Source organism: Terrapene carolina, unplaced genomic scaffold, assembly GCF_002925995.2.
Source record: "Terrapene carolina triunguis isolate 2854851 unplaced genomic scaffold, T_m_triunguis-2.0 Scaffold789, whole genome shotgun sequence".
Taxonomy (NCBI): Eukaryota; Metazoa; Chordata; order Testudines; family Emydidae; genus Terrapene; species Terrapene triunguis.
The window spans coordinates 9,282,850-9,293,661 of NW_020665140.1; the positions used below are offsets into that span (position 1 = coordinate 9,282,850).

Sequence of the window (10,812 nt, forward strand, 5' to 3'; positions counted from 1 at the left end):
TATTACATCAGCCAGGATAGTGTCTGAGATGCAAGCACTATTGGCGGAACCTCCATTTGCAATTTTTCCCATGAAAAAATTATTTTTGAAGCCACATCCAAAATTTATGTCAAAAGTAATTTCATTTGAACCAAACTGTTCATTTGCAGCTGTTTTTTCCAAAGCCTCATGATAACCAAGGTGAGGGGAGACTACACTCCTGGGATGTGTATAGGGCCCTATTTTTCTATATTCATAATACCAAACCATGTAAATAAGTTACTTTTAAATAACACAATAAGGGAATTCGGAATAAAGGTTAGGCACATAACTCAAACAGTGTTTATTAGGAATTTTAAAAGGCAATTGCTGAAGAAGTTGTGTGTAAAGAGGAAACTTTAATCATGGTCCAGAATCAAAAAACAAAGAAAGCTAATGCTAAAAAGAAAAAAGGAGTTTGAGAAAGAAATTACATACTTGTTCCTTTTAATTGTTTTGTCTTTAATTTATGTTTTATGATGCGACAATTAATAATTCCATAAAAGACCATGGGGTTAGAAAAATCTTCAGATTCGATAAGGAAAACATGCTGCAATTTAAAATGTGAGATATGAGTCTGCCAAAGGTCACATGTTTAAAGAATACCTTCTGATTGGCTCCGGTGATTTTGCCTGCTTTATCTTAAGCTCCCAGAAGAGAGGTTTTTGCCATTTGGCTGGTGTGATGACACTGTGTGGTGAGACTCTTTTATCTTTGCTCTGCCCTTTTTAATTTGCCCTTTTTTACTTTCTGTACTTTTTAAAAAACTTCCTTGGAGATCCCTGAAAGATGTCTATACACCAGCACCTTCCTTGCAAAATATAACTAATTTAAGGTTATATTTTCTCTCTTTATCACTAATACTTAGCAGCCTTTGTGCAGTTGTTTAATAGCCTTTATTTAGAAATGTACTACCTGCATAAAACCTAATTTTCTCTAAAAATGAGGAAATGCATGATTACTATAGAAATGTAATAACACTTCTCCTTTATTCCTCTGTCATTAATACGTTGTACATTTGTTTAACAGACTTAGAAGTGTATTAACTGCATAGCAAGCATATTTCCTTCTTAAAATGAGAGAAATGTATGATGATACATAGATAACTTGTCTTTATTCCTCCATTGTTAATGCATTTTATGGTTATTTAATGCCTTTTTTTAGAAATGGACTAAAGGGATTCAGGCGTTGTAACACTGAGCCTTGCAATGACTTACCTTTAGGCACCTAGGTACCCAGTGGAATCCACTGCCCTGCATTAGATGCCTGGGCTCCCTATACAATGCATAGGGAGAGTTAGGCACCTAAGAATGGGGTCCACGAAAGCTGGAATGCTGCGTGGGGAGCTGCCTAATCTAGGTAATGGGAAATACTGAGAAGAGGGGCGTGGCCTAGGCTCTTAGATCCCTTTGAGGAGTGGGGCTTAAGTCCAGGCTGGACAGAGACCGTTCCATTTGTTCTGGATTCACAGCCATGAACCATCTCTTGGAAGTAGGTACCTAACCCATTTCTGATAAGAAATGGAGTTGGTGGTGCCCCCCCTCAGGAACTTTTAGCCATTGGTTAAAGCAGTGGTTCTCAACCAGGGGTACATGTACCCCTGGGGATACTCAGAGGTCTTGCAGGGAGTACTTAAATCATCTAGATCAGTGTTTCTCAACCTGGGGGTTGCACCCCCGGGAGGAGTGTCAAGGGACAGGTTTAAGGGGGTTGCAAGTGCAGGGTTGGCATTACGGAGTGGCCAGCGGGGCAGTTGCCCAGGGTTCCACGACACAGGGGCTAAGTTACGTGCTTCAGACCTGCTGCCTGGGACTTGGGCTTCAGACAAGGCTCACAAGTGAAAGACAGGCTGAAGTATCGCACCAAAATGTAAGTACAATATTTATACACACATTGATTTATTTTATAATGACATGGTAAAAATGAGCAAGTCGGCCATGTTTCAGTCATAGTGCGCGGTGACCCTTTTGCGTCTGATTTTGTAAGCAAGTAATTTTTAAGTGAGGTGAAACGTGGGGTACACAAGACAAATCAGACTCCTGAAATGGGGGAGGGGGGGACAGTGGTCTGGAAAGGTTGAGAACCACTGGGTTAGAGAACTTAGCCTAGATATGGGACACCTGGGTTCAATTCCCCTCGCCCCCCTTCCTAATGTGGAACAGGGACTTGAACCTTCCTCTTTCCAGGAGAGTTCCCTAACCACTGGGCAGTGGAGTATTCTCAGGCAGGTTGCTCTCTCCTGTGGAGTCATTCACTGTGCATAAATTATTAAATATTGTCCTTTATTCCTGAAATCGGCAGGAGTTAGGCACCTAGATACATTTGAGGATCTGGGACTAACTGCCTAAAAATATTTTCCCTTAAAAATGAGAAAAGGCATGGAATACATACACACACTTTATTTTTATCTTTAAGACTTTGTACAATCATTTAATGACTTTATTTTAAAATATCCTAACTCCACAAATCCTTCTTCAAATGAGGAAAATTAATTTTATATTTATTTATTTTATGTTTAATGCTTCCAGTGAAGGTTAATGCCATAAAATTTTAAAAATTAGTGTGCTGCCTTTTGTGAATTGCTTTTCTAGGCACCTAAGTCTCCCTCTGCACTCTATAGGATCTGGGTGCCTGTGTTGTGAATTCGCTGTGGCAGCAGGATACCTGAACGTTCAGCATTGCAACTATGAGTGTTGCAGCACCCAAGTCCCCCTCATGAATCTTGCCCCCATTGTTGTCTGAAAAGCTGTTTACTGCTGCCAAAATCATTCTTGACTTTGATCGGTCATCAATGAAATCAAAGGAAGTTTGCCTGAGGGAAGGATTGAGGGTTAGCTGCAGCATGAAAATCCTGACTTGGGGGCTAATCTCTGGTCCCAGGGTGTTCTCTTGCAGAACAGCAGCAACAGAGAGATTTCCGTTTCTGCGATAACATCCATAGTGTATTGTGTGGTGATGTTCTCAGAGCACACAAGCTAAGTAGGCTCAGAGTAGGTCAGAACTCACCTGGGAGAGGGCCAAGGAACCAGTAGGTGTTGCTGGAAGATATGTTGTTGCCATCCAGTTAGTGGCACCCTTTCCTTTGAATCAGGAATGAACTATGCCCCAGTGTGATGTGAGGGAGAAATGTGCTTTTGAATGAAAATTTACACCCACTCATAACCTGGACTAAAAATGGGCCAAATTCATCCCTGGTCCAACTCCATTGACAACAATTTGGCCTCATGTGTCCACCAAAACTATCCAGTTATCAAATGGACAGCATTGCTTCCAATGAAGTGAGAAACATGTTGCCATTTCCCAAAGAAATGTGAGTAACATTCCTCCAATTGTGTCACCACAATGACACAAGACACCCTGACTACAGCTAGTCCCTAACAGACTTGCAAAACCGTTCCTTTTCTTGTTTTCCTTTCAGAATGTAAATTTCTGAACTCAGCTGGTGAAACTAGACATGGCCTCTCCCTCTGTCATCATTGTACAGCCCCAACTTACTGTGGCTAATGCACCAAGTAATGCCTGGCAGACCGGGTTGATGGACTGCTGCAGTGACTGTGGAGTCTGTAAGTGGATAGTCAAATATTGTATTTTTGTTTTGGCTTCGGGTGGCTTGATGTTTGGCTTACTATTATATCTTCAGTCTCTTACTGGGTATGACTTTAAATGGGGGATGGAGGAATCCTGTTTGTCTATTTTATATTTATTTAAAGGAGTGGCTTGTAGTTGTATTTCCTATAGCCACTCTGAGAGCCAGTCACTAGATGGCTACATCACCCACTCATTCTCACACAAAGCAGCTACTTGTACTCCAGCCCCACTTAGAGAAAGTTCATTGGGATCTGCTGAGGGTCACAGCTCCAGAGAGGTGTGTTTTTACAGCTGATAACTAACATGGATTAGCCATCTTGCTGTAAAATCCTAGTGGAGGCAAAGTGCTCATGTAGCTTTTTGTGGTGTATCTACACAAGTTCAACTCTATCTCCCCCACCTGTGGTTCACCTCGCTTAGTTACATCATGGTAAAAACTACAATGCCTTGCCTTCACTAGAATTTTACAGTGAGACAACTAAAGCGTGTGTGTGCTAATCTACTATAAAAACACACCTTTTTTGAAAGTGAAAAAATGGCCTTCATTCATTATGAGGGGGAGGGAGAGAAGAGTTGCCAATTAAAGCCTCACATGACATTGCTATAATGGTCTTTCAAAGATCTTGCCCTCCTTTGCACTAGCTCTGGCCCATTGGCACATCCCTAACTTTCTCCTTCCCATTTTCTAGGCATTTCTACATCTCTCCTAAAAGCGGTGGTGAAAGTTAACTGTCTGCGTGAATGAAGGGGAGAACATTGAGTGAGCCTCATTTGTTTGTCTTTATCCAGGCCTGTGTGGAACATTCTGTTTCTGTTGTCTTGGATGTCAAGTAGCAAGTGACATGAATGAATGCTGCTGTTGTAGCGAAAGCGTTGCCATGAGGACTCTCTACCGGACAAGATACGGAATCCCAGTTAGTTACTAGTTAATATTTTGCTTTGCTCATGCTCAAAGAACAGCCCTTAAAGCAACATGTCATTGTTCTAAGCAGATCAGTTGGCTACATTTTCATTAGCCAGCTTCCACCCAGTGTGATTCCTCCCCATCTGAACACGGCTGCTAGGAGTCTTCCCTTATGATTTGAGGGCAATGTGGTCTAGAAGTTAGCAGAGGATTGGGCATCTGGAGACTTAGGTTCTACTTGCAACTGCGACCGACTCACCGTGTAGCCTTGCACAAGTCCCTTAGCTCTTCTTTCCTTTGTTCTCCCCATGTGTAAAATAGATCATTCCTTGGCACTGTTGTAAAGGGCTCTGAGATAATTTCATGAAAAGTATAAGTGCAATTATCCATTATTAATTGATGCCCCTTTAAAGTGGAGTTTTGCTACGTACCTAAGATAGAGAGAACCCCCTCTGATGAGGCATTGGTTACATTTAAATATCCATCTAAATTAAATGTATATTGGATAATTTGTAATGCAGACATTGTACATAATACTAACCTGAGAATCAACCTCCATTTAGCCCAAACTACTTATCTAAATCTTGACTCTTACTCCCTCAGCATGAATCTCTGAGCCAAATGTTCTCCCGATTAGCTGAAAAGGTGTTGCAGAATGTAGACAGAATTCTAAAAGTGTGGTTCAGTCAACAAGGTTGTTGTGTATGTGTTTTTTTTTCAAGCTATAGTATTGTAGTTTCCGGAGTTAACTCTTTGTGTACCATAATACAAATAACAGAAAAGCCTAAGAAATGAAAAAATAAGATTAGCTAATATATGAAAATTAAATGACTAGATCACACTGAATTGGGATGTGATATGAACACAGGAGAGGAATAATATGAAGGGACTGAGGAAGGTTAGAAATATGGCCATGAAATTATAAAATGAGATTCAGCCTAATGTTCCTAAGAAAAAAAAATTGCAAACGTATATATGTTCTGTGAAAGACATGGAAAGGAATAACACTGAAATATACTTCAGGGTGATATTGGCCAAGAAATTACATATATGATTACAAATTCAATAGAGCAATAACAACACAAAGCCAAGGAGGTTTTGGGGATCTATACAGAAATATTATAGGCTAATTAAAAAAAACCCCAAACCTCAGCTTCTATTTAGGCATCTAAATGATTTTCTAAAGGACTCAACAGTAGCTTCAAAACCTGTCCGCTTCACTTAGGAGCCTAAATATAGGAGCTAAAATCTTTTTAAAATGTGGAGCTATGTCAGAGCAGGAAGGCAAAAATTTCTCTATCTAGAACATATTTTTCCCCTGCTGGATCTTCAATACCTGAAGGATGCAGGTGAATTGGAAGGAAATTAGAGAAGAGCAGTGAAACTAATTTGGAGCCTGCATTGACCGTTAAGGAAAATTCAGAGCTAAATATGTATAGTTTTTGACACTCAATAATAGTGGGGGCTATAACGACAAAGATCTGAAAGGTACAGAGCGGTGTGTTAAGGAGTGGTGTGAGGACTAGCAAAAGGATGAAGTTAAGAAAAGGAACAGTTTGGCTGAATATCAGAAAATACATCCTAACCCTAAATGCAAATCAACTGGACACTAGACTCCCAGTTTACCGGTTGAAAAATCCCACCACTGGAAACATTTAAAATGGAAAGTGGACAGAACCCCAGAGGTTCCTCTATAAGGAACAATCCTGCACAGGTAGGGAGCTGGGCTGACTTCATCTAACAGAGCTTCCAGTCTCTATTCTCTGTCTGGTTTCCATCTGCTAAAGGGGGTTGTTATTGGGTAAACTCCACCCATTAGATAACTCTGCTTCCTAATTTGTGAAAATAAAGTCTTTGGTGCCTAAACCAGCGCTCTTAAGAGGTAACTTGCTACCAGCACTAGTCTCTCTGCCTTCTACAGCAAGCAATTGGGCATACTTTTTTGGGGGGGGGACGGGACAGGAAAGGGAGGGGCCTACTGGGGTAAAAAGCAGAGCTATGGACTAGATAACCAAGTAGGGTTTGGTATCTCTCTTAATTTCTATGAATCTGGGACAAAAATCCTTTGGTAAAAGAAGTTTAACTAAAATGTATCTTCCCCGCCCCCTTTCCCCCATAATGGCCCTGTCATCCCAGTCAAAGGCAGCACTGAAAGCCCATATTCTAGTCTGAGTTTAAATCCATTCAATGTGATAGTCAATGAAAAGTTAGATGTACATCTTAAGTTTACAGACTGTAATATGTTGTCTTTTTAAACAGGGATCCATCTGCTCTGATTTCTGCACTATCCTGTGGTGTCCTGTGTGTTCTCTTTGTCAAATAAAGAGAGATATTAACAGAAGGAAGCAAATGGGGATATTCTAATAAGGTTTGTCACTTACTTAATACATATTTGTAAGTGTTTGATAAATCAAGAGGCTTCTCTGATGTGATGTATCAATTTACTTCTAGGACAAATGGTAGAGATGATGGAAAATGCAATCAATGAACAGATTTGTATCTAATATAGAAGGGAGATCGTGCTTTACCCACCCTTTATGTAACTAATGGATGTCATATTGGGCCTAAGCTGGCCATCTATAATATGCATTTGGGGAAGCGGCAGATAAGCCTTTTACTTGACTCTGTATTAGAGAACCACAGCAGTAAGTGGGGCCCTACCAAATTCATGGTCTATTTTGTACAATTTCACAGTCATAGGATTTTAAAAATAGTAAATTTCATGATTTCAGCTATTTAAATTTGAAATTTCACAGTGTTGGAGTTGTTGGGGGGGCACAAGGTTATTGTAGGGTGGGGTTGCGATACTGCTACCCTTACTTCTTCGCTGCTGCTGGCAGCGCCACTGCTTTCAGAGCTGGGCAGCTGGAGAGCGGCAGCTGCTTCCCGGGAGCCCAACTCTGAAGGAGGGCCACTGCCAGCAGCAGCGCAGAAGCAAGGATGGGATGGTATGGTATTGCCACCTTTACTTCTGCGCTGCTGCCTGCAGAGCTGGGCCCTCAGTCAGCAACCATCACTGTCTGGCCGCCCAGCTCTGAAGGCAGCAGTGCAGAAGTAAGGGTGGCATGGCTTGGTATTGTCACCCTTACTTTTGCACTGCTGCTGGTAGGGCGCTGCCTTCAGAGCTGGGTGCCCAGCCAACAGCTGCCACCCTCCGGCTGCCCAGCTCTGAAGGCAGTGCAGAAGTGAGGGTGGCAATACCATGATCCCCCCCTTAAATAGCCTTGTGAACCCCCCCTGAATCTCCCTTTTGGGTCGGGACCCCCAATTTGAGAAATGCTGGTCTTCCAGTGCAATAGGTATGGTATAGGTTAAAAGCACACAAAAGACCAGCTTTCACGGGGGGAGACCAGATTTCATGGTCCATGACGCGTTTTTCATGGCAGTGAATTTGGTAGGGCCCTAGTAATAATGAGTGAGAGTTACCTTAGTGACACAAGCCAATTTAAAAGGAAAAGTATTCTCATTAGAGTGGGCAAAGTGCCTGACAGGAAATGCAAGGCCAGAAAGCAGCAAGGACCATCTGTTAGTGGGGGAGAGCCCTGTTGGTAAACCACAGGTAGCAGGTGGGCATTCCACATTAGATGGCACTTCAAAATTCTGCAGTGAGACAGAAATGTGAAGGGCAGGGCTGGCCTAAGGGGAAATGGCAAACCCTGGGCAAACTTGTATTTTGGTGCCCCTAACCCCCGCTGCCTTCTCGGGCTCCACACCCATTTCCACTGCTCCCCAGGCTCCCCACTCCCACATCACCTCTGGGCCCTGCTGCCTCTCTTGGCCCCCCCCATCCCCCCCCCCCTCCCCCCCCCCCCCCCCCCCCGGATCAGCCACTAGAAGTGCATATTTTACCACTTTAGGGTGGGGATGAGCACTGATTTGACAATCTCATTGTCCAATCAGCTTGGCCTCTGGAATAGAGTGCATCCAGGAAGATGGACTGTTTGGCATATGCTCAATAAACTGCTCCTCTTTCCCCTCCCCACCCCCGCAATTGCGGGATGCTGTTTCGCACATGCCCCATTGCCCCAAGCTCCCTTCCATGGTCTCGCACCCCAGGCCTGCCCCACTCCTTGCCTCTTGACCACAACACCCCCCTACCATGGCATCCTGGACAGTCACCCACATCACCCACCCATAAGGCCGGCTCTGGCAAAAGGAACAGAGCATGTCAAATGCAAACAGGAATGGGGCCAGTGGGTGTTTACTACAGGGAACCCACATGGCTCTACTGTTGAGTGAGCTTCAGAGAAAAGCAACTGCCACATCTGCTAGTCTCCCTTCGATCAGTGCCCTGGCAATAGGTGGGGTGAATAACCATTCCTTCATCTCCACCATGTAGTCTCACACCTGTAAAAGGGATTTGTTTGCTAGGACTTTACTCACTTGTTCAGGATTAGGCTTCTGATGTAGCTTTGTGGGATATTACCATGTAGCAGAACTTTACGTGATTGTGATTCTTGTGTTTGCACAAAGCTAAATAGTGTCGATTATGGAGAAAGTGTCGTTCCTGGGTGGCATTTTCAAAAGCACTCAGTGCTGAGCTAAATCTGCTCCCATTAGTGTCAGTGCAAAAACTCCCCTTGACTTCAGTGAAAGAAATTAAGCCAATGCTGGGAGCTTTTAAAAATCTCTCCCAAACTGTAGGCAAATACTTTCACCTTTTATGGAAGAAGAAAACACATATGAAGGAAGGTCTGAATTTCAGACACATAGTGAAGATCTTCGTCTAACAAAAGGAAAAGGCTTAGCTCTTGTATTTGATTCTTTTTTCCATTAATACTCAGAGCCAAATCCTGTCCTCATACCTCTCCAGCTTCCTTGATTTGAGGCAGATTTATTTAAAATATACAGGTCTGCACTAGAAGCAATGAGAAGCAATCAAGCAGCGTGAGAGTTAAGTAAATTTCAAGGTAGTGTATTAACAAAACCAATGGTATTCTGAATCTCCGCTTTGAGTGGAACTCTTTTCTCCACTATTTCAGGTGTTCCTGTACTTCCAGATTGTGCGTCGTAGAGCCTCTGTATACAAGACTCTTCCCATCGCCTGCTGTACTTACAGTTCAAGAAAGTGCTGTATGCATTTTAATTTGATTGTCTTTGCGTGTATGTGTGTTAACTTTCACTATTGCTTCTCAAGTATCACTGTAATGTACTAAGCTGTCTTGGAAAGAGTATTCTCCTGTTCTTAATATCTTGCTAATGCTAGTCTACTCTAAGTCTATTGTATTCTCTCATGACTATTTCTGCTGCCATCCTATAAGAACATAAGACAGAATAAATGCCGATAGTTAACTTGTTTTTCTGTTCCTTGAATCATCAGACAACGGTGTCATCGTGTGTGTGTCCCCCCTTCCCCCCGCCCCCCCAGATATAGTAGATGTCTAAATTGTAACTCCAATACAGGAAACTTGGAAGGTTAGAATTATACTGCAGTTTTCATACACTGAAACTCAAACTACTAGCAAGTGAAGTACTACAGGTGACTGTTTAAACAAAGGCATCATAGGATTGAATCTAATTGGCTCATTCTTTCTTTTATTGGAATAATCACAACTCACAGGAACATGGCACATTTTCACAACAACCAGTGGAAAGTGACAAGTCCACAAAGCAATTTACTAAACAGGATGTGCAGCAAAAATCTATCTTGGTAACAGGTTTTACTTCTTCCTGTACTTTTAAACCACAACTTTCAAAACAGGAAAGTAGTGATACTGTCGGGGACTTTTTAACCCAGACGGCAAGGTTCGTTGTCTGACCGCAGAGTGAGAGACAGGCAACACCAGCAAGGTCCAATACAAGCTCTTTATTGAAGAGTGCACACAACAATAGAGAGCGGCCCATCTCCAGAGAGAACCAGCCATGATTACAATAACTAGTGAGATTATATAGACAGTTCCGTCGCGTCATAATTAAGCAACCCCAAACCCCCCTTTTCTAGTTAAGTTTCTAATATTCATGCATATCTATCTTCTTTGACAGTACAAACAGTTCATGATGCCTCAGCAGCTTCTTATCAGCTTTTTCGTCATGCACCAGAGGATGGGAGGAAAGAGGGAGTTGGGTACAGATAAAGAACAGAAACAGGGAGTGAAGACTGCAAGTCTCCATTTGTCCAACAAACTGTTCCTAGCACTTCTGGTACAAGAATGCGGCCCCCACCTCTTATCTTGTTCTTTGCAGCTTAAGCAAGCATGCCCTCAGGTTTCAGAGAGAGACAGGAATGGCCCAGCAACTACTGTTAGCCTAACTTTGGCTAAGCTGGCCAAACAACTATACTCCATATTTTTGGGCCTAACAAT

General features: G+C 42.5%; 1 protein-coding gene across 1 annotated transcript; it reads left to right on the forward strand.

Moving 5' to 3' along the window:
* Nucleotides 1-700: 700 nt before the first annotated feature.
* Nucleotides 701-9,599, forward strand: PLAC8 (placenta associated 8). The gene is made up of 5 exons (XM_026660520.1): nt 701-715; nt 3,437-3,581; nt 4,396-4,520; nt 6,770-6,878; nt 9,493-9,599. The coding sequence occupies exons 2-4, from the start codon at nt 3,473-3,475 to the stop codon at nt 6,872-6,874; spliced, it is 339 nt and encodes a 112-aa protein (XP_026516305.1). The 5' UTR covers nt 701-715; nt 3,437-3,472; the 3' UTR covers nt 6,875-6,878; nt 9,493-9,599.
* The last annotated feature ends 1,213 nt before the right edge of the window (nt 9,600-10,812 follow it).

Coding starts and splice junctions, on each gene's coding strand:
- PLAC8 (XM_026660520.1), top strand. CDS start 3,473: ATGGCCTCTCCCTCTGTCATCATTGTACAGCCCCAACTTACTGTGGCT. Junction 3,582..4,395: donor CTGCAGTGACTGTGGAGTCT/GTAAGTGGATAG, acceptor GTCTTTATCCAG/GCCTGTGTGGAACATTCTGT. Junction 4,521..6,769: donor GGACAAGATACGGAATCCCA/GTTAGTTACTAG, acceptor CTTTTTAAACAG/GGATCCATCTGCTCTGATTT.